The sequence below is a fragment of the Ammodytes marinus genome, assembly GCF_949987685.1.
Source record: "Ammodytes marinus genome assembly, chromosome: 11".
Lineage (NCBI taxonomy): Eukaryota > Metazoa > Chordata > Actinopteri > Uranoscopiformes > Ammodytidae > Ammodytes > Ammodytes marinus.
Window position 1 is genome coordinate 11,283,750 of NC_137215.1, and position 24,306 is coordinate 11,308,055.

Sequence of the window (24,306 nt, forward strand, 5' to 3'; positions counted from 1 at the left end):
CTTTTGTCCTGTACCACTTTGAGGTAGTCTAAAACCCCTTTTTTTGAGAACGACTGTCCTACACATAAGTAGCAGAGTTTGAAAATAAACGGTGATAGAAATTAAGGCTGTTTACATTCCAGTTGAAGTAGTTTTCACACAGACGCAGAGTAAGAAAAAATAAATAAAGGAAGCATCTCTTTTGATTGCTCTCTTTCGCTCCTTTGGTCTCCTCCTCTCCTCTTTCTTTTCTTTTTCTTCTTCTTCGTCTTCTCTTTCCCCACCACAATACAGATGGTCCCAAGCTGCCTTCAATAATCCAATGCACAGACATGCCAGTTCACCCCAGGCTACACCCCTGATGCTATACAACTCACACACACACATTTGCGGAGACAGTGCCAGTTCCCTAGGCAGGACCCCTGTCCCTCTCTGGCCCAGATTGGTTCAAGTGTGGTTCAGCTCGGAGCAGTAGCACTGGGCCTTAGGGCTCTACATGGGCCTGCAGGGCCTCGCATTGGCCTCAAGTAGCTGGGACCTACAATGGAACATAATGCTCTCGGGCTCCATTTGTGTTATCTTTAGATGATGACTATTGTTATTATTGCTCAAGCTGGAGTGGCCACATGTTTTTTCGTTTTCATCTCTTCACGCCTGGTCATCTAGAGGCGTACTAAAGAGCTGACACAGACAATAATAAAAAGACAGAAAGATTGAGAGAGAGAGAGACAGAGAGAGAGAGAGGTGGAAGAAAGGCAGAGAAAGGGAGATCAGAGAAGTGAAAAGGGAACGTATCTAGAGAGAAAAAAGAGAAAGAGACGAGGAGTTTGGGCGTCTGCAGGAAGGAGCGTAAATAGAAGGAGAGAGAGAGATAGAGGGATGGAAAAAAGGATGGTGTACACAGAGGGAGGGAGGGATGCGACGGATGGGGGAGGGATGGAAGAAGGAATGGAAGGAGGAATGTGACAGATGGGTCGTGCCTGGCCAGAACTGGGAGGGAGCGGAGAGGTTGGCATCACAGGGTGAGAGAACACACATACACACACACACACACACACACACACACACACACACACACACACACACACACACACACACACACACACACATACACACAGTAACTGTACGCATACAAGCATGTGCACCAGTTAACTCCTCTCATGCACTGTCTCTGCTGTCAGGAGTGTTTTTCTATGTCTTTCCTTGTGTCAAGAAAACGTCGACCATATGATAAATAGACAAATAGATGGCGCGGGTGGGCATGTTTCGACATATTGTTTGCATAAATTTTATTTCCCTGTCTCGCAATCAATTTCTTCGCTGGCAGGCTGAGATAATAGTTCAATATGCTGGGTCTAAATCATCGCACTCACATTAGAATTTCCCCCAAAAATTCCCCCAAAATATCGGAATGATCTGAATCATCCTGTCGAACACATTCACAGGACTTCAAAGCAAAGCTGAAACAGGTATTTGCTGTTCTGAATCTGTCTGTTATTATTGGTCAATATTTGAATTAGAATTGGTTTGACTGGATAAAATATAATCAGCAAACTGGTTATCTCTACATGTGTTGCCACTTGTTTGAACTTTTATTTTATAGCAGTTTGTACTGTTATGTACAGTCATATGAAAAAGTTTGGGAACCCCTCTCAGCCGGCATTATAATTGACTCTGCTTTCACAAAAAAAATATAAAAGTGGTATGTCTTTAATTTACCAGGAACAGCTAAGTACTGGGATGTTTTCCAAACAAAGATTTCGGCCATATGACTGTATTGCACCACATCGATATGTGCCACCTTGTTTTGCATTGCATCATATTGTACGTAAATGTGTTGTATTGTTGGACTGCAATGTATGACCACATTGTCAGGCTGTCCCCACAGCCACCCCTGCAAATTAAAAACTAACAATTATATCATGACATCACATTTTTTTTAAATCTTCAATAGGATATATAGGCTATAATCAACATGCATTAATTAATAAAATCAAGAGTCCTGCACTGCACCAATTAACCACAGCAAAGAACAAAAGCGCAATAGTCAAATTTGGAGTTATTTTCTTTTAACAGTTGTTAGTAAGTTGTGTTTATTTGTTGTTTAGTAAATAAAACCCACAATTTTTTTTAAATCTTAAGCCTCCCTTTTTATGTTTACCTGCTCAATCCCTCACACATAAATATTCACATGGTATTGTGACATAATGCTATTTATTACACAGCACCATATTGTAGTAGGCTATCATATCACATCACATGGCATCGTAACAGAACATATCATATCCGCCGGTATCAAAAAAAAATATCTTAAAAAAAATGATACTCAGTTCAGTGGCTGATTTTAAGTGCTTCATTTATTATTATTTTTTGAATAGATTTTAGATAAAATCTTAGTATTTAATTTTTTCTTCTTTTCCATTTTTCTTGTTTTGTGAATATTCAAACAAAGTGTGTTATGTGTTTGTTGTTTATGATGACATCCAATCAATTTGTTCAACAAGCATTTGTTGAAAATAAACTGAACCATTTAACACAGAGTTGATATGAAATTATAATTTCTTTCTGTCAACGTCTCTCATTGGTTCCTTACCGTAAAGTCACCAACGTCTCCCGAAGGGTCATATCAGGAGGAACCGGAATGTTTCATTCCAAAGTTTCAAATAAAGTTAAATTGATGATTTTTGTGATGTGTTACACTTGCAGCAATAAGACACAATACACATCTTAGGATGCTAACATGGGTGTGAGCTATTACCCATAATGCTGTGTGTGTGTGTGTGTGTGTGTCTGTGTGTGTGTGTGTGTGTGTGTGTGTGTGTGTGTGTGTGTGTGTGTGTGTGTGTGTGTGTCTTTCATCATGTCTCCACTGTGTTTCAGCAGGAGCAAAGACAAGGAAGATGAAGCTGGCTGCGCGCTTTTCATGCGTGCGTGTGTGTTTGAACATGTGTACAAATCAGCAGGTAGGCGTAGCAGATGTCCAGTACACACTCACACACACACACACACACACACACACACACACACACACACACACACACACACACACACACACACAATAACGCAGTTCAAATTTACACAGCAGCAGCCCGACAGGTTGATTCAGTGACACCAAAGGACCCCTCCCCGTGTGACCCTGTCAGGTCACCATGGCAATGATAAAGTGCTGAGTCGTGCACATGTGTCCCGGTGCCAGCAGTTTCCAACAACACCCAGAACACGCCCGGGTTATGCCCCTTATCTGGCAGATGCACACACACACACACACAGCTGGGCAGAGGATGGCAGCATTTTTCATTTTCTTTCTGCGTCTTTGTTACTTTAACCTTAATTATAATTAATTCTGCTGTTTTAGACCAGATGCCTGTACTTCCAATGAATCCTTCTGATTGATCAAAGATTTATATCTCTGTCTCCATCCCTTTTCTCTCATTGTTGTTTTTTTTTTCTTTTTCTTCTTTCTCTATGTCTCTCTTATGTTAAGAGTTCATGGCTGCTCTCCTTCCACACAAGAAGAATCACAAAGGACAAGTACTGTTTAATCCCGCCGTAGCCCAGCCCCAAAGACAGACCAGCTGGAGGCCTTTGTGTTTGTGTACGAGTGTGTGTGAGTGTGTGTGTGTATGTGTGTGTGTATGTGTGCGCGAACTTCAGGACAAGTTATATAAACCGTTGTTCTTCATGGTTGTGTGGAACTACAGTGAGTGTGTGCACTTGCAGAATGACGCTCTTATCTAAGATTTTCCGTATGAGAATCCTTTATGCATGTGTGTGTGTGTGTGTGTGTGTGTGTGTGAAGGGGTTTGTAGGGGGTTGCAACAGAGTGCGTGTATGTGTACGTGTATGTGTGTGTGTATGTTTGTGTTTGTGTGTGTGTGTGTGTGTGTGGGGGGGGGGGGGGGTGTGTGTGGGTGTGTGGCTGTGTTCGTGGGGGGGTTATGAGTAAGTAGTGTTTGGGGCCCCCCTCTCACAGAGACACACAGATATTCAAGTTCGAGTTGCGTCGCCTTTTGTTTTGAGGGGGAAGGGGAGGAGGGTGCAGTGGGTGGCTGGATGGCTGGATGAGTTTTTGCTGGGACACTGTGGCCCCCGATTTTCACAAAAAAATATCCCCCCCTCCTTCCAGGCCAGTGTAGTGCCACTGTATTGTCTGCTTGCAGGCGGGCCGCTTGTTGCTTGCCTTCTGTCCTGCTGAGCTGAGTGCCTGACAAAGGGGGACTTTTAAATATGCAGACAATCCTCGATCAATTGCACACACACACACACACACACACACACACACACACACACACACACACACACACACACACACACACACACACACACACACACACACACACACACACACACACACACACACACACACACACACACACGTTTGTCCCCTTGCTTTTCCTCTTTCCCTCTACATCAATTCCTCCCAGGCGAGACCTGGCCTGGGAGTGCTTCCTCTTTCAGGGAGAATCAACAAGTCTCTCACATGAAAAGGAATACGGAAAGCTTTTTCTCCCCGTTTCCATATACAGTCATATGAAAAAGTTTGGGAACCCCTCTCAGCCGGCATTATAATTGACTCTGCTTTCACAAAAAAAATATAAAAGTGGTATGTCTTTAATTTACCAGGAATAGCTAAGTACTGGGATGTTTTCCAAACAAAGATTTTTTGAAAAGCAGTATTTGGTTGTATGAAATAAAATAAAATGTGAAAAACTGGCTGTGCAAAAATATAGGAACCCTTGTGGTTTTGTTGATTTTAATGCCTGTAACAGCATGTAAAACTGATGACTTTAAACACAAAGTTGGTTGGATTATGTTGTTAAACCTTGAACCTAATAGAAATGTCTGTTTAATCATGAGAAAATGTATTTTAGGTGCCTAAATGCAAGTTGCACTTCTCTTTGACTCTCTGCTGAAGTGAGACAGAATGGGATCATCAAAACAGCTCCCAAAAGATCTGAAAAACAAAGATTGTTCATTGTCATGGTTTAGGGGAAGGCTACAAGAAGCTTTCCCAAAGGTTTCAATTGTCAATTTCGACTGTAGGGAACGTTGTCAGGAAATGGAAGGACACAGGCATAGTGGCAGTTAAACCCAGGCATGGCAGACCAAGAAAAAAACAGGAGCGGCATAGGTGGAGGATTGTGAGAATGGTTGCACACAACCCACAGATCACCTCCAAAGGCCTGCAAGAACATCTGGCTGCAGATTGTGTATCTGTACATCGTTCAACAATTCAGCGCAATTTGCACCAAAACATCTGCTTTTTATAAAGATCAAATAACTTCATTTTTGTCCGTCTTCATCAGTCCAAAGCATTTTCTTCCAATATGAAGCTGGCTTGTCTAAATGAGCTTTTGCATACTCCATGCAACTGTATCTGTGGCGTGGGCGCAGAAAGGGCTTCCTTCTCATCACCCGGCCATACAGATGTTTTGGTGCAAATTGCACTGAATTGTAGAACCATGTACAGATACACAATCTGCAGCCAGATGTTCTTGCAGGTCTTTGGAGGTGACCTTTGGGTTGTGTGCAACCATTCTCACAATCCGCCGCATATGCCGCTCTTGTACTTTTCTTGGTCTGCTAGACCTGGGTTTAACTAATATATATATATATAAAAAATTATTATAAAGTTATTGAGCTGTGGAAAAGGGGTAGGATTAAATAAGTTTATACTTCTTCCTACTCCTTTTCAGGCATATCAATTCAATGTTATGTTTATTTTTTGTTTATTTTGTTTATTTTTATTTGTGAAATCATTTGAACATATTCTTTGTGTTGTGTTTTCATGCTTTTAGTTTTTCTTTTTTTTTTGATATGTCTGAAATAAAGTTTAATCAATCAATCAAAACTGCAACTGTGCCTGTGTCCTTCCATTCCCTGACAACGTTCCTTACAGTAGAAATTGACAATTGAAACCTTTGGGAAAGCTTCTTGTAGCCTTCCGCTAAACCATGACAATGAATAATCTTTGTTTTTAAGATCTTTTGGGAGCTGTTTTGATGATCGCATTCTGTCTCACTTCTGCAGAGAGTCAAAGAGAAGTGGAACTTGCATTTAGGCACCTAAAATACCTTTTATCATGATTAAACAGACCTTTATATGAGGTTCAAGGCTTAACAACATAATCCAACCAATTTTGTGTTTAAAGTCCTCAGTTTTACATGCTGTTACATGCATTAAAATCAGCAAGACCACAAGGGTTCCCATATTTTTGCACAGCCAGTTTTTCACATTTTATTTAATTTCATAAAACTAAATACTGCTTTTCAAAAAATCTTTGTTTGGAAAACATCCCAGTACTTAGCTGTTCCTGGTAAATGAAAGACATACCACTTTTATCTTTTTTTTGTGAAAGCAGAGTCAATTATAATGCCGGCTGAGAGGGGTTCCCAAACTTTTTCATATGACTGTAAGCTTTGAATGGATGCTGTTAGCGTTGCTTTTGTGGAATGCTCGTCTTGTGTCAAGGCTGAAAGTCATAATCCTGTTCTCGTTGTGGCCTTTGTGACGGTGCTTTGTACTTTACTGTACATTTAACCAGCTTCCTTTTTATTCATGGACAAGAAATTCACACTGCATAGGATAAAACAACCACAACAAAAACCCAGAAAGACAGAAACACCGGGATTATTATTTCACACGTGGTGCACAAATACACTGCTCAAAGACGCTTGATATGTAAACAAGTGTGTGCGGTTGTCTGTGAACACTGAGCTTTTTAGATGGAAACAGCTGTCTTGAGTTCATTTTTTGGAAGTCACAACAAAGTTATGGAGATTGTCTCCCCAAGCCAAACCTACAGATGTCAGTTTGAGAGGGACTGAGCAGGGGACTGGAAATCCGGCACATTTAAACACAGTCAAACATCAGGACGCATGGAGCCCAAATGACACTTTTCTCTTTATTCCCCCCCCCCCTTTTCCTCTCCTGGTAAAGAGAGCCCTCCTCTCCCCTGGCAGCTTGGCAGAGGCCGCTCCCTCACAAGAGAAAAAAGCAGCAAGAGTGCAGGGTCCCGGGCCCCAGACAGGAGCCCAAGCTGGTCTCAGCCTCCCAACATGTTGAGCTGGCCTGCCTTGGGCACAGCCAAATGGTTCCGCAGCTGCCCCTTTGTCCCCCTTCCTTAAGTAAACAAAGGACAGAAACAAATTAATGACCTACATTCACAGCAAACCTCGTGCGGCCTCCTCGCAGAGAGAGAGAGAGAGGGAGAGACGGCACAGTTGTCTATAAGCAGATGTTCACTTACAACACTGCAGATTGCAATTAATGATCAGCAAGGAGCAGCGCACGACCAAAGGACAAGGGTTGCTGCATTTTTCTTCAGCAGTTATCAGAAAGTCTGCTGTCCGTCTGAACTGAAGTGATAAATGGAAGGGGGGGGGGGGGATACCATGAGGTTACAGGTTTTTACTTCAAATCTGCCCAGGAAAAAAACTGAAATCTTTGTAACAGGTCTGAGTTTCTTAAACCAATATTAGGCAATCTTCAGACGTAGGACAATGTCATGAAGATTAGGGGTGAGCTTATCGTGTGAGTGTGCGTTGGGGGGCTTACTGAAGAGACCATCTGTGGCCTAATGAACGCTGCTCCCTGGCCTCTGAGTGCCGGGGCTTATAATACATCTGTAGGAGCAGGTTTACTGAGCAGCAATACATTAGCTAAAGCTGATTTCTTTACTGGAAAACTCTACTTGAGGAGCTTTGGAGTGAAGCTGAGGGTGTGGGTGTGTGTGTGTGTGTGTGTGTGTGTGTGTGCGTGCGTGTTTGTTGCAAGGGGGGGCGGGGGGGTCTGATCTCAACAAGCTGCTACACATTTTCTTCTCAAATGCAGCCTACACCTCAGCCAGTGCAGCAGCTACTGTATATCAGGAGAAGACGGCAAGTTTACACACACAGAGAAACAGAGCGAGTATGCGGGCCATCATGCTTCTGTGTACAAGCCGGGCTTGATGTAAAGCTCATAACGCGTACATACATGAACATGCACAACTTCCGCCAGCGGCACAAGGCACAGAGGAACACGGGACGGCAAAACCTCTCGCAACCTGTTAGTCCGTGTGTGTGTGTGTGTGTGTGTGTGTGTGTGTGTGTGTGTGTGTGTGTGTGTGTGTGTGTGTGTGTGTGTGTGTGTGTGTGTGTGTGTAAGCAGCAGACATGAGGTGCAAATCAGGCCAGAGTCCCTGAATTGTAATATTCAATATTCTGTGATTTTAATACAATAGTACAGGAAATGTTCATCGACACAGCACAGATTTTATCAAAATAATGTGACGTGCTAAAATACAGAAAGAAAAACAGAACTTCACGCGGGGGTTTGAACTTCAAGATTCTTATAATTTATTGCAGTTTGCACACAATTGAAAAATGTCAACAACAGCACACCAAAAAATTACAAAACTAAAACACAATAAGAATGTACTCCCCTCGAGAGAAAAAAATCAACCCAACTATGATTGTCAAAGCTAAAAATGACTAAATCTGAAATAAAAAGGAACAGAAAAGAACAGCAAAGAAAATGTTTAATCTCAAGGGAGGAGCAAATATATCTGAATCAAAATCTGCTTGTTTTTTTTACCCCCAGATAGTGATTGTCCTTTTTTCAAAAAACAGACTGAGTCATTTCACACAACCCATACCCAACCCTCTACCCCTTTCCCGTTTGCCTTTCTATGAACTGTCTAAACTGACATTTGAACTTTTTATATATATATATATACCTTGCTGAAAATAACAAAACAAAAAAAAGAATCTCACCACTTTGTATTCAAGTAAGCACAGCAAAATATGGAGATGTTTAGTTAGGGGTGGCTATTTGACAGCGTCTTGAGAGCCGCCACAACTCCACTCAAACCAAAAAAAAAGGCCCGGACTACAGCAGTTTAAGGCGGTCAAGTACAACCAGAGGAACAGACAGGACAAAAAAAAAACAGCATTAATGATGAAAACAACAGCAGGATGGAGTGAGCCCATATGCAGAGACGCTGCCAGTGAAGAAATAACATTTTGAGAGATGAAAATAACATTCAAAAAAATTAGACGAAGCGGTGCAAACTGCCGCAGTGTCACCCACACAATTGCATTGGCAAAGCCTGTAGGTGCCACCAGATGACTGGGCGGCACATACAACCACCCAATCCGCCACACACACACAATCACACACACACTCAAATACATAAATATACGCACACACACACACGCACACACCCAAGTAAGGGGGAAATGTGGAGCGGTCTTTCTTTTTTTTTACCTCTATGTCAAATGTTTTTTTTGGATTGTATAACGCTTGACCATTATTTTGAAAATTATGTCAAAATATTTTCAGATACAGATGTAGAAAAAAAAATATTAAACTGAAGTAGCCCCAAAACCAAGCACAACATTCACATACAAATTAAAAAAAACTTGATCAAAATATAATAAGACATCATTTTCTGATAAATTCATACACATTTTTCCCAGTGCTCTACAGTATCAAATACTTCCATATGTCAGAAATGTTTTTTTTTAAATAAAGGCATCTTTTCATCAAAAAATCTGATTTCATGTCTTTTAGCTTAAAAAGGTGCATTCAGGCATGCCAATTATCTCCCGTCAAAGTAAGGATTATGTTTTTAAGAGGAAAACACACACACACACCCACACAAACATTATCACTATCAAGCCACTGCGTCTTGAATGTGAAATGCGCTGCACTGACTGGGTTCGGCTTAACGTGACGCAAACGGTGTGACAAAGATATCTGACCCTTCAACTTTCAGCTCAATTTCAACCTCTCTCCTTTTTTTCCTCTTTCTCTCCCCCGTTATTCTTCACGCTTTAGCCGAGTCAGAGCCATATAGGAGGAGGAAGAGACACGAGAGATGGAAAACAAAGCATACAGCAGTGGAGACATTTTTAACGCCTGAGGAGGAGCAGGAGCAGGAAGTGCTGAGTGGACGTAGATCTTCAGTAGGTTAAATTGACTGGTAGCAACCAAGCCACACTCTCATAAACACACACACACGCACACACGCACACACACACACACACACACACACACAGCAGAGAGATCAGTGCATATAGACTCAGGCTTAAAATGCTTCATCATATCGCTTCAACATCCGACTGAATCACATTCGGTAACATTCTTCTATAGGAGCCCAGCGACAGACCAACGACGAGTAAAATTCAACTTTTCACTGTCAAAAGTGTTACGTTCAAACATTTCCCTCCCACCCCAAATGCAAAAAAAAAACACAACTTAAAGATTTAAGACAAAATCAAATGTTCATGCATGTTTCCCCCCAAAGTCGTGTGAATAATATTCAGTTTTCAACAGACTGCACCCTGGAGTAGTATTCACAAAAAAAAAAAAAAAAAAAAATGAAAAGCCCATCGTCAAATATTTGATCAATTACAATGTGTACAGTAATACAGCAAATTCACATTTTCCTTTTAAAATATACAAGTTTGGACGTCATGCAACAACAGCAGGTCCCATTACAAAATAAGTAACAAAATAATATTAATATTAATAATGATCATTAATTTAAAAAGAAAAAATTGTAACGGATTAAATTTCTAAAACTATAGCAGAACAATATACAACAAACTTAAATTAAATACCTTTTCAACAAGAGATGTTTTAAAGACTGCCAGCTACATTTAAGAAAAAATTCTATTAATAACAATAATAATAATTATTATAATAATTTGTAAAGGTCTTTACATTTTCTAGAAAATACTTCAAATTGATTGGAAGTGAAAAAAGGAGGCTGTGCATTGCATGAGTGCCATCAGTGTGTCTGTCAGTCAGTCAGCTTTCCCCTGAACACACAACCCCAAAGAGCTTAACAAGAGAAGCGGGGAGCGCTTCGCCAACGACACCTCCATGCCAGTAGAAAATAAAATTAACACTCAAAACACACTCATACACACACACACACACACACACACACACACACCTCAGGTGAAATTTTGCCAGAGTAGTGCAGTATCACACACACATACACGCGAACACGCACACAAACACTCACACACTTCTTCAAACTGTGTGTGTGTGGTGGTATCGACGTGTGCTGCTCACAGTACCCGTTTAGTGTATTGTAATGCTATTTCACTTCAGTGTGTTGGACATGAACTCCTGCAGTGGTGTTTGCCGTCTGTGGAATTAGGAACCGTTACCTTGACAGCGATGGAGTGGACAATTCTTTAAAAAGGCAAGACATTCTAAATGGGACGCATGTCCTCAGACGCAACGAAAACCACCAAACTCAACTTATTACAAATAAAAATAAGAGTTCAGAATAAAATTAAATAAACCAAATTAGCCCAAACAGCAACGACAAAAAAAACTCAGTAGTAACATTTTCATGTGCTATTAAAGTGCAATTGAATGAGATTTTGCGACACACAAGAACATGACTCACTTGAACCCCAAATATCAAACTTTGCCAGCTCCCTTTCAGCTCCCCTTGCCTCTCTGCTCTCTTTCCCTTTTTCAAACTCAGCAGTCTGTTTCTACTTCCACAGTTCCTGGGAACTGTCCTCAATGGCCCAGTCCCTGACATTGGGCAGTGCCAGCGGTTCACTCTTCACTGACAGCGAGTTGACCAGTTCGCAGTGGAACTTCCGAATGTGTCGGTAGAGGTCCCCGGACTGCGTGAAGCGCCGCTCGCACCACTTGCAGGCGTGCGGCTTCTCACGTGTGTGCACCACTGCGTGGCGGCTGAGGTTGTGTGAGTACTGGAAGCTCTTGCCGCAGGTGGTGCAGGTGTAGGGTTTCTCACCGGAGTGTGTCCGCTCGTGGCGCTTGAGCGTGTACATGCAGGAGAAGGTCTTGCTGCAGATGGTGCAGGTGGGCACATTGACGTCTCCGGCCGGCTTGGCGCGGATGCCCTCCTGCTCCCTGAAGTGGGAGCTGAGGTGAAGCTGGAGGATGTGCGGCGAGGGGAAAACCTTGTTACACAGCGGGCACATGAAGACCTGTGTGTGTTGACCCGACAGCATGTTGGAGACGTACGGCAGAAGGGAACTATCCATGCCGGCCACCTCGGCCTGGGCCCGCTCGCTCTCAGCCCCCATTATGTCCTCATGGTCTGCCGTGTGGTTAGGCTTCTCGTCCCTCTCCAGCTCTGAGGCCAGAGACGCCTCTCTCAGAGCAGACAGGTGAGCCTCCAGACCTAGCCTGCGCTGGGCCGACAGAGGCCCTCCCACCCCGTGGTGGCTCAGACCCCCGTTGGTGCTGGGAATCGTGGCCTTGGTGATGCCGCTGTGCTCCATGTCATAGTCCCTGCCTCCCAGTTCCTCTTCCTCATCTGAAGCCACACCCCTCTCCACCTTCACCCTCACAGCCAATGGGCTCTGGAGGCTGTCCGGTGTAGCTGTTCCGCTGAAATAGGACTGGTGGTGGTTACTGTGATTGCTACCTGCAATGGGCTTGACCGACAGGTCCAGGACACAGTCAGCTGCATCGTTGGACACCCTCCTGCCCCTGTGGGCTCCACGGGAGCTCACAGAGCGCTGGGACCTCTGGGACCTCTGGGAGAGGGAGCCGGAGGAGCTGGTGGGGCTGCCGGCCGGGGAGAGCAGCTTCCCTCCTTCAGCACCTTGCATCTCTGCCTCTGCATGGCGTGGGCTGGATGTAGCCATGGCCGGTGTCCCTGGTCTGTCTGCAGAGGGCAGCCTCAGCCACAGCGGTGCAGCTTTGGTCTCCTCCTCTTCATCACTGTGCAGCAGGTCTGCTGTAGCCGGCCGGCCCGGAGAAGCCTCTGATAGACTGTCAGCCTTATCGGAGCAGCTGGAGCCACCGTCATCCTCTCTGCGCGTGCTGTCGGCCTCCGTGGTGGCCTTCTGCTTCAAGCGTTTCTTACACACCTTCACAATGTCATACATGTGCAAGTAGCTGGCCGCTGCCAGCACATCCTCTACAGGAAGGTCCTGGAACTGCAGCTTGCCCTCATACATGAACTCCAGGAGCAGGGAGAAGGCCGGGGCCGTCACGATGTCATTGTTGAGGTGCACCACGTCTCTCTTGTCCAGCTGGTCCTTGTAGAAGAGGTGGAAGTACATGCTGCAGGAGGCCAACACAGCACGGTGGGCCCGGAACTGGACATCACCCACAAGCACTGTGGAGTCACACAGGAAGCCCTGGTGCCGCTGCTCACTCAGACACTGAAGTAAATGTCTGCTGTGGTCTGGGAACTCCATCCTGCTGTCCTCATAACCTGCACACACACACACACACAAACAAAGTCACAGTCAGATACATCTGATAAAAAGTCTCTTACACATTTTATTAACACTGAATGTGTTTTAAAAATAGTTTGGCAAGGTTTCTTAGGTGTTGTATTTTGAATCAAATATTTGTTTCAGTTAAGGTAAATATACGGAAATATAAACCAAGTATTTACTTTTTCAAAGCAAAACCGACAAGAGAAAATTCAAACTCAAAGATATCAAAATCAAAGACATTGTAAGAATAGGCAAGACTCCAAACTTTGTAAAATGAAAAATATCTGAGGAAAAAGTCAAGGCAAGTGTAGAGATTGTGACACTGTTTTAATCCTCTCGTAGGGTTGTGTGTTAGAAATGAAATTCTTGCAAACAAAATTAGGCCAATTAAAATTAAAAACGGAGAAACGCAAGAGAGAAGTGCCAGAAACACATATGGTATGTGACGCGGGACAACAAACCGCAGAGAGAACCAAGAGCGTCAAGAAACACATCGGAGAACGCAGGTCAGTAAAAACAAGGAGCCCGAGAAAAAAAGAAAATTAACGTTTCTTAACACATAAGAAATGTGTTAAAATAATACAAACCATCCAACAAATATACCATGAATATTTAAAATCAAATTCTATTTTTGATGTTCAGTAGTGACCTTTTCACATCAGCAGATATGTTTCTGCTCGGATTCAAAAAACCCAAAGCAGGTGACCGTTAAGTCGTGCACACATTCCTTGGTACAACGATGCCAAATGCTCATTTTATATCTGTGTTGCTTTACTTTATTTTAAATTTGATGCAAAGAAAAGGGGAAAAGAGGAAAAATGGATGATTATATAATTCAAAATATAATTCAAATTAAAAGTTTAATTAAAGAATAATCACAGATTCAGTTTTTACCCACAGAAAGACTCAATCTCAGGTAAAGCACGAGACAGATTCTTCCACTCTGTTCTCTCTCTCTCTCTCTCTCTCTCTCCGTATCTCTCTAACTCCTCTGCCTGCACTCCTGGATTGTCGCTGCTCCTACGCTGGTTATTTTTATTAACCCACTTTGGCCTGGCACAGCCCTTTTAGGTAACCGGCTTTCAGCTGCACACGCTGTCCTCTCGTACACAACAAACACACACACACTTTAGTACCAGCCTACCTTCCAACCACCTCCACAGGCTAAGTCGAGCAGCAAAAACTGGCCAATTGAAATAGCACCACTGTTTAAAACAAAACAGCTTGTCCCTCCTTTAACCTGCTAGTGGCAGCTTTGGGTTTAAGATTACACAAGGGTAGGGGGGATTGAGCTTTTTTTTTATTATTTGCAGCAATTTTTCTTTAGCTGTCCTTTGAAAAACGAGTGTAGAATTGATCTAGTTGATGAATTAAATTAAATTAACATCTAATTAGGCAAAAATTGCAGATGACAGACGGCGATAACGGAAATGAATGTGTAAAATCATTCAGTCCCACCTGTTAACCAAGTTGATTTGCCGTGCCTGAGAAAATACATCGGTCCCGCTCTGCACTGTGTTAACCAAAGCAGTTAAATCACCTCGTTTGAATGAAGCCAAACCAAGAATGTCAGTGTCTGCCAGTCAGTGTGTGTGTGTGTGTGTGTGTGTGTGTGTGTGTGTGTGTGTGTGTGTGTGTGTGTGTGTGTGTGTGTGCGTGTGTGCGTGTGTGATTGCCCCCCAGCTCGTTGGACTGCTTTTAATGAGGGGGCTTACGGGGACAAGGGTGTACCACCTCCCAGCCCCCCCCCCCTCACTCCCCTCTGTCCAGCCTAACCCCTCTGCCACCTCCTCCTCTTTCCAAACACACACACACTATCTGTCAATCACGCACTCCTTTCCATCTGAATCCTTAAAGAAAAACCCTTCACATCCGCCCCGTTGTAGAAACTGCCCTCTCCCTTAACCCCCCTCGCCCTCCACCCAGAAGGGAAGATTTACAGTACAATCACTGTAAGTGCCCTGCTCGTCACAGCATCAATCCTAATCCTTAAAGATGGCTAAAAATAAAGACGGCTGTGGGGAAGCGAGCCGTCGGCGGAGGCTCAGGAGGGCAGCAGCCCCGTCGTCACCCGGGCCCCGGCCAGAGTGAGAGACACCCACACACACAGAAGGGCAGGGAGAGAGAGAGAGAGAGGCTGGGACGGCCGGCCTGGGCTGGGAGGGCGGGGAGGGAGGCTGGCTTACCCACATCTGATCCAGCTGACGGGGGCCATATGGCAGCTGCTAGCCAGATAAAGAGATTAAGACTAGGAGGGAGTGCGATTACAGCTGTCTAGCCAATTCAGGAAGCTCAAATCTGCAACTTCTAAATTAGTCTCCTCCACTCCAGCCGACAGGAGAGGAGGGGAGAAAAAAAAAAAAAGAGCGCACATGCTTTCAAGAATTTTTACAGCGAGTCAGAGTTAACTGAAAGGAAAAAAAGGATTAGATTGTTATGATTAAATAACTGCTGAGTTTCTTTTTTGCCCTTTTACTAAAAGGAACATGAAAAGAAATCCTGATTTTTTACTTCTTAACTTGCTGGATATTTAACTTTATTATATAAAAAATAAAAAGGACCAAATCTTTTTCTTAAATTAAAATGTTTAAAAAACATTACTTTTAATTAATATTTCACTTGAATGAAACGGTAAAAAAAAAGAAAAGAAAAATCTATTAAAAAAACAACAAACTGTTTTCTCCGTTGTTACTTTGCTTTTAAATTAATGAGCGTCTGAACAACAAAAAAAGCCTGAATACTAAAATAGGAAAAAAAAAAGCCAAACAATAACCGGGATTTAACTGCAGGTCTCTAGAGCACCAACTAAAAACACAGCAGAGAATTTCCCGGACTGCAATTACCACTCAGACAGGCATCACCGAACCAACACGAGTTTACTACTGAAGCACTCACCAGCAGTTTCACACACAGCGATCACACTGGTTTGACACACCACCGGAGATCCCCACAACAAAACAAAATAACTGCTCCGCTGCTACCACGCACTCTCCCGCTGTAGTCACTCACAATGCAAGCACAAACAACACACACACACAAAACAATACCTGCAGCAGTATGCATCAACTTGATTAACTCCACTGTAGCAGAATAGCTGCGCTCTCTGGCTGGGAATGGCTGTGTACCTCTCTCTCTCTCTCTGAATCAATGAGTGGGTAGAAGAGGAGAGAAGAAGAAGAGGGAGGCAGGCAGGCAGGCAGGCAGGCAGGCAAAGAAGAAGAAAAAAAAACACCACGCTGTTCAAACTGCGAGGGACAGATGCAAAGTGGAGGAGATGTTGGGGGGGAACGAGATACCACCTCCCTCCCTCCTCCTCCTCCTAACTGGCGCTGATCGGCAGCCACACACACACACACCCACACGCACGCACACACACACACACACACACACACACACACACACACACACACACCAACACAGCACTAACTCTCCCAGGCTGCCGCTGAGACACACAATAAAGGACTGGGGAGGGGTGGAGGGACGGAGGAGGAGGTGGGGTGGATGGCAGCCTGTCAGCTGCTCTGACATCATCCTCAGATGGAGATGCTACCTCCAGCTGTGCTCTTTCTACAGCCATATGCTGCCTCCTCTACACTCCTGCCACCAGACTCCTCTTTCATTCTACCAACACCACGCAACTTTGTCTCTCCGTTTCTCCCTCTCCCCCCCTTTTTCTCTCTGGGAAAAATGAGTAAATACAGCGGGATGCTTTGGGGGGGACACAGAAAAGAGTGTACTCAACAAATCATGCACCCACTGCTACTAAAACTATCAGGAAACGTTAACAGTATATAGGCTATACAAAGACTTCTGAGTCAGAACTTCTTTTTTTTTTTTTACTTTTTCCTTGTGTGGTGAAATGTTTAAATACTCCCTCTGTCTTTCCTTCTGTCCCCTCTCAGTAACCATAAACAAAGGCAAATGCAACTTTACAGACGCACGCTGCTGATATTGTTTTCCACTTCTTTACGGTTCAGCGCCGCTGCCTCGTCTTGCATTCATTCACGCACTCACTCATTCGTCCATCCATCCATCAAGCCACCGTCCCCTCCTACCCCCCCTGCTCAGACCCTTCGGACAGCTGACATGAACAAAAATTAATTGGGCAAACAATGGGAACAAGTCATAAAGAAAGAACCTAATGAGTGAGAATGAAATCCTAAACAAAAGGTAGACGAGCCTTTAATAAGCCGGGGAGAAACTTATTACAACAGCCTTATTTCACTTTCATTTCAGTGACAGTGTTCAAGTTTAGGAGGTTGACCAAGAGCTCTTTACTAACAGTGTAGCAGGAACACAGCTACTTTCATTTTAATTTTTTTTGTGTCTTTAATCTGCTTCAAAAACATTTAAATAAGTTGAACAGACTAAGACAGCAAAACCACACATCACCTTATTAAAAAAATTGTCATCTAAAAAAAGGAAATAAAATGTTGAATTGCCTCTAATCAAATAAACTATATTAAAGTTTTTTTTCTTGGTTTTCTAATGTGTAGGCCTAATAGCCTACAACATTTATAAGTTAATAACACATTTCTGGGTAATATAGGCCTATCCTATAGTCAACTTTAAGATTAATAATGTTTCACAATTAACCGTCAGTTGACTGAATATATTAGCCTACTTTAAAAAATTGGTCGACTGCAACTTCTACAATCATCAATCAGCTTAGTTAAAAATGCAGCCTTAAACTTTAATTAAAGTTGCATATGGCATTTTTAATTAGTGTTAGAAAACTCGTGCGACTCCTGCGACCACTCATGTAGGCTACTATTTCAATGCTACACTTTGACACAATTTAACACTGTGACAGTGCTGTTTATAACACCTGCCCTCACAGCTGTGTGCCATGCGACCAATACATTAGTAATAGGCTAAATAAGACTAATACGCGCTTTTAACTCAATTTAAAGCAGGTTTTAAAAATTCTCAAACACGACCTGACTGTTTTGTTTGTATAGGAGGAAATGAGCATACGAACCAAAGTAATGTTAGGCTACAGCTGATCGAGCTGGCTGAGAGACAAACTACAAAGACAGTAGAAGACCGTAATTAATTTCCTCGAAGAAGACATAACATACACAGAGACAGAGACACACTGACCCACGCAGCTAGCTGTAGCCCGACCACGGCTAACAAAAGTAAAGCGAAGAGGCTCCAATATTGAGCTATTTACAGTTGTAGTCGAGGCCCCGGTGCTGTGACAACAGCTGCTAAAACACCGCACGGGGACAGCTAACATGGCAACTATTAGTGCTTGGAGACAACACAGTCATGCTAAGGAAGGTTTAGCTACTTTTTCCCCTCCGTAACCCACCCTCTCTCTCTCCCCTATCCTGAGCCTCCTATAAGCGGACTCCTCCGGTGTATTAGAAGCAGCACTTACAGACAACACGGTCCGACGTCTTCAAATCCTCTTTTTTTCTTTTTCCTTGGCAGTCAAAACTAGACTTACTTTGGACTAATTTCCATAACAAGGCTGCCGAGGCGAGGCACGCAAGCCAGCGAACAAGGCGGTGGAGGGACGGGGGAGTCTGTAGCACTCTGCGGCGGCCAGATGTTTCCGAGCTGTTGCTGCTTCAACTCGGGGCTCGGGGAGAAGCAGGCGAGTTGACTGGCACGGAGCGGAAGCCAATGGTGCCGGAGAAGAGGCAAGTGAAGGCAAATTGGAAGCGGCCGTCAGAAGGGGAGAGGAGAGGGGAGGGATATGTCTTCTTCTCTTCTTCTCTTCTTCTTCACGTCGTCGGCGTAGGTTGACACCAGGCAGCAGCCACAACAGTAGCAGTAGCAGCAGCACGCTCACACACAGTGAGGAGCCAGCAAAGAATAAAAAAGAAGAAGCTGGGCCAAACCGGGCCAAACCAACTGGTTCTGTGAGTCGGTGAGGCGGACTGGCGCAGCGGAGAGCGAGAGAGAGTGGAGAGCTGCGCGGTGCCGCATGGGTACTGTAGTCACGGATGGGGGAGGCTGGGGCGGAGCTGACGTGAGCAGGTGCACCACCTTGACAGGGGGGGAAACCCCAGTTTGTCTCCAGCCGCATGTAGGCTATAACAACTTGTAGTTACACTATTTGCCACCGGAAAAAAATATAGGCTAGCCTATATTAGCCATATCAATGGCGTTAAAAACAGTTGCACCACTTCTAGAGGCAGAAGAAGCAGTGTCTCCAAAAGGCTCTGATTGCAGATCAAATGCTGGTAAGATTCCTATTATTTCTAACTATTGACAAACGCCATTAAAAATTACAAAATCCAACTTGTTAACAACATAAGATAAGATATCCGTTATCACAAGGGAAAATTAAACTGATGCATTTTTCCTACAGGAAGGCCTTAAAACAAAACAAAGACAAACATGGTCTGAAAAAGTCTGTTATTACAGGAAAAAAATGCTGTTAAATGTTTTATTTATATATTTGTTATTATTGTCAACAAATCCAATGAGAAAAGAATAAAAGCAACAATGTGTTAAAAAGATAAAATCAAAAAACAAGGGATAACTAATAATGGAGCTGTTTAAGCTATAGGCCTACCTTCAGTAAATTAGACTTTTTAGTCATCCTAAAGGAAATTGTTGTGCAGCAGTTGGATGCAAAGTAGACAGTAAAGATTGCAAATATTACATTTAATTAATTTATGGATTTTATCTTTGGATTTTTCAGCCCATTACAGTACACCATATAACAATTCAAAAGAGAAGTAATTGCCATAATGAGGACGATGTCCTTTTTGTTCCATATGTCATGATAGCGTCTGTACAACTCCATCAGCATTGATTCAGTTTACATGCACGGCTGCTGTCAGTTTATTCTGTCAGATGATTAGAAAGGACAAGCCTTCAGTGTCAAAAGCTATGTATCGAGCAGTTTGTTTAGCAAATAGAGAGTCAAATAAATGTTGTTTTTTAAATGACTATTGTATGCTGACGAATATAACAGGTTTTATTTCCGCCAGCATGGTGCCTTCATGTAAAACCATTGACTTGTTGTGCCTTCCTCAAGACATGCGGATGCTTCATGTGGCAAGGCCTGTTTAACCTGTAGGTGGCCAATTACAATAGACAGGCTGTTGCATGTATTCACAAAGCACTGGTCTTTTCCTTCACAGAAAGCTTAGATATCTATTCATTTAGTTTGTCACTGCAATTGTTTTTTTTGGGGCCCCTCCAGTTCATGTTCATGAGTTTTGTTTTGTATGCTGCTTATGAGTGTCTTTTGCGGTGTCAAGTGCTGCACGGTTGCACACATTTGGGTTGTAAGTTTATAACATCCAAGAGGAAAAAAAGCAAATCTACACAGAGCAACATCAATAGCATGAGATTATCCCTGGTCAGAAAAAAAGGAAACCTGTAAGAAATGGGTGTTCAAATGCGCAAACCTGGGCACCCATGGGACTTAACACAAAAGTTAAAACAGTGGACAACAAGTTAATTGTGTTAAAACAAGCTTAAATGCATAGGGGAGGTCATCATAAATAGACTAAAATCAAACATTGAATACAAATTAGGATGCATATAGCCTACAAAATGTATTAAAAAATCCCCCCCAAACCTGGGTCACTGGGACACAAACCGCCATTGAACGTCTGCCATGGGAGCCTTGACGTGAAAACGTTTGGGCAGCTCTGGTATCCCGAGCGAGTCTGCGGGCCCATTTGCATCCTCTAAACCTGTCCCAGTAAACTAATTGGCGTTACTAATAGATGGCTGGATGAACTGCAGCCCTGTATGGTAATGAATTCACACGATCCGGTGTCATAGCTGAAGGAATTGTTCAGATGCAAATGAATGATGACCCTGTTATGTGTCTATCAATTTGGGCATCCACGTTACCAGCACGTCACAATGAGCCCCTTGTTCGTGCAGGAAAAATACAATTAGGCCCACGGGGAACGGACAGTTCAGCATGAGGACTGCACAGAAAAATTGGATTAAAGCACATAGACTTTCAAAACTATTAGCTAATTTGAGCAATAAATATAAAGTAGTCCGACCATTTTGAGCACCATCACTGAATATTAGGCTCCTTGTTTTAAATATAATTTTCTCTTAATTATTAAATATATATAATAAAGACAAAGCAGAAGGTGGGGGGGGACATTGAAGTATGACTTGTATTCACATCACTTCTGCTAAAGTTTTTTAGGGTTAGGGTGGGTTTGGATTTACTTTGCTTTTTATACTTAATACTGACCACAAAAAGTCTCATATATTAATAGGGGAATCAGTCATATCCCTCAAATCTTCATTGTCATAACGATGACAACCTGTTGTTTGATTCATTTAAATGGTACTTATACATCACGCAATATAAGAAAATAACTTTGTTAGTTAGGGTCTGACTTATTTGCTTATGTGTTTGTAAATACAGGATTTGTATTTGTCTGATTTTCTACTTTCCACCTCTGGAGGTCGCTGTAGATCCCATGTTTTACACTTGAATTCTCACCATGTATACAGTTGAGTTCCATGGATCACAGAGAAGTAAATAATAGATACAAGGAAAACATCAAAAAGTAGATGCACAGGCGAAATAAATGAAGTAATTACTGAGCGATTACAATTCAAATGAAAAGAGAAGGGAAAAGAATGAGGTTTATTAAAGTGACTGATGAAGACTTTCTTCTGCTTAAAATCAAAATGTGTCTACTGTTGCCTGACATACTGTTGCTGCCTTTGTCCCACCATCAGTCTACTTTTTTATTTTTTCTGTATTTGTGTTGGCATGTGATAAATATTCAGCGTTTTAATTCAGTCCTCCCTGAAGCACATAGTCATGAATTCAGGTTTATTTTCTTGGTGTGAAGCAGAGAAAATGCAGTTTATGAATCTGGCAGAAGAAGTGATTGGGAAGAAAACCTCTGGCCATCCCTGAGACATTACGACTGTATGCTTCACAGATTCTGCCCTTCTTTGCCAGCATTAATTATCAATTTATTTTAATACCCTCACACAATTTTTTAATACTAAACAGATTTCTACAAAATGATCAGTTCACACAAAGACTGTCACTATAAATTGTTTTGCGTTGCTTCAAAGCAGCAGGGGGCCGAAATAATGAAACAAAAACCATACAAAAGCTAGCCTGGAAATCCAGACCCTGATATCTTGAACGATAGAGGGTCTGGGGCCACGATCAATAGTAATTTCCAACTCAAGGGGCGGCTCCTACTCGTGCATTTCAAATGCCACTGCACACAGTTGGATAGCACTACAACCAATCAGAGCGATGCACAAGGTGACGTATTAAGCCCCGTTCGTTTAGCGAACAGCTGTTAAACTGTTAAATTAAACTTTTGCCGTGGTCGGTCGGCAAAGCAGAGCATTCCACTTACTTGCTAATGAAAGATTTGAGTGCCGTCTTCCAAATCGTAAAGGGTCGAGGCCAAAGCAGTCTCAAACTCACACAACATATCCGCAGCCATCTTTGATGTTTACTATCACGGCTTCGACGTCGCATGCACGTCACTGTCGTCATCCGGTTACGTCCGCCCCAGAGCACCATACAAAGGGCTCTGGCGCGCCCATATTATAGAACCAATTGAAACGTGAGCCAGGATTTCTGGACTTTCTGAAAAAGCTTCAATGGAGAGTGTCCAGACCAACAGGCGCAGCAAATTTTATTTGCCAGCGCCTAGTGGCAGGTCTGGGAATGCCAGGCTATACAAAAGCAGCTCATGGGGGTGAAAGGGAGAGAGCGCCGCATCTAAGATCATTGCGGCACTTCCTTCGACAAATCATTTTTTGTTGTGCACAGAACATAAAGTAAGTTGATCGTACGATTAGTGAAAAACATTTGATACAAGACTTTTAGAACAGTCTTTTTCCAGTTTGGAGTTGCCAAGAGCACCTGTATACTCTCCTGGTACTTGTGAGGGACACTTACACCACTCTGTAAACCATCCATGTGCCTCCCCGATCCTGCAGCTGCCTCTTACAGTGTGTCCCACAGCTTCTCTCATCATGCCCTGTAATAGGGGCCTGCAAGAGGGGAGACACTCAGGGAGACACTGGTTGGCTGACAGAGAAAAGGGGGAGGGAGGGGGGGTGAAGACAGATGTTTGAATCTCAGCCCCGGAGCCGATGAGATCAATCCACCCTCCAAGGCAAAGACCGAGACCGACAGAGGGGCAAGAGATGGAAGCAATTTCTATCAGTACAATTGGAGGCCATCTTTCCTCTCTGCAACCAAGGAGGACTTTTTTTCAAGGTGAGGAGCATTTCCAAAACCAAATACAGATCACAACACCCTGGATCAAGCTGCCATTGTGAGAAAGAGTAATTCTATGAGCGTGGAAAGACTTCAGCCTTTTGTAGGTGAAATAACAAGAATCATTGTGTGCACATCTATCCTCTCATAATATTTTTTTTTTGAAAGTACGATACAAGATCTGTAGTTTTAATTTCTGCAGGGTTTTCACCTGTGAAGAATATTTTACACATAAAATATTCAAAGAATGAAAAATGTTGGCCTTAAAATACAAAAGAATAAAAACCCAACTCCCCCTGTCAGAAACCTTTTACAATAAAACAAAACCAACACCAACTTCCCCGTATCTGAACGCCCAAGAAACATTCAAGCAGCTTTTTCTTTTTCAGCTGACAGTGGGAGGAAGTCCGTTCATATAGTTTAATGATCTGATCATCTGGCCCAGTCTGGCTGCTGTTGTCGGAGTCTGGAATGTAGCCATTTTGACTGAGTGTAAAATATTCATGAACTTCCAATGGTAGCCCATCTGACTGGCTGGGGAACAGCTGCTGGGTCTCTGTGCCTCTAGAGGTGCAGCATCTGTCCATTTGAAGAAAGTGAATACGTGTATGTGTGTGCTCAATCTCAAATGTGAGCCTTTCTAGACATGTTGTGGTGTCGTGTGTGTGTGTGTGTGTGTGAGAGAGAGAAAGAGAGAAAGCACGTTCTAATGTATGTGAGTGTGCTCATGTCTCAGGGGGACGAGACATCAGGAGAAACAACTGTGTATTTAACTCACTTTCCTCCAGATGGCGGAGGATCATTTTAGAAATGATCAAGAGTGAGTCACAGTTTTATCAGGATTTATGCTTGTCAATCAAATCTCTCTCTCTCTCTCTCTCTCTCTCTCTCTCTCACTCTCTCTCT

At 43.0% G+C, this 24,306-nt stretch overlaps 1 protein-coding gene across 1 annotated transcript; it reads right to left on the minus strand.

Moving 5' to 3' along the window:
* Positions 1-10,311: 10,311 nt before the first annotated feature.
* On the minus strand, positions 10,312-18,609 carry zbtb18 (zinc finger and BTB domain containing 18). Its single transcript, XM_080036960.1, has 2 exons — positions 18,580-18,609; positions 10,312-13,186 (listed from the first exon to the last, which is right to left on the minus strand). The coding sequence occupies exon 2, from the start codon at positions 13,167-13,169 to the stop codon at positions 11,481-11,483; it is 1,689 nt and encodes a 562-aa protein (XP_079893086.1). The 5' UTR covers positions 13,170-13,186; positions 18,580-18,609; the 3' UTR covers positions 10,312-11,480.
* Positions 18,610-24,306: the final 5,697 nt, after the last annotated feature.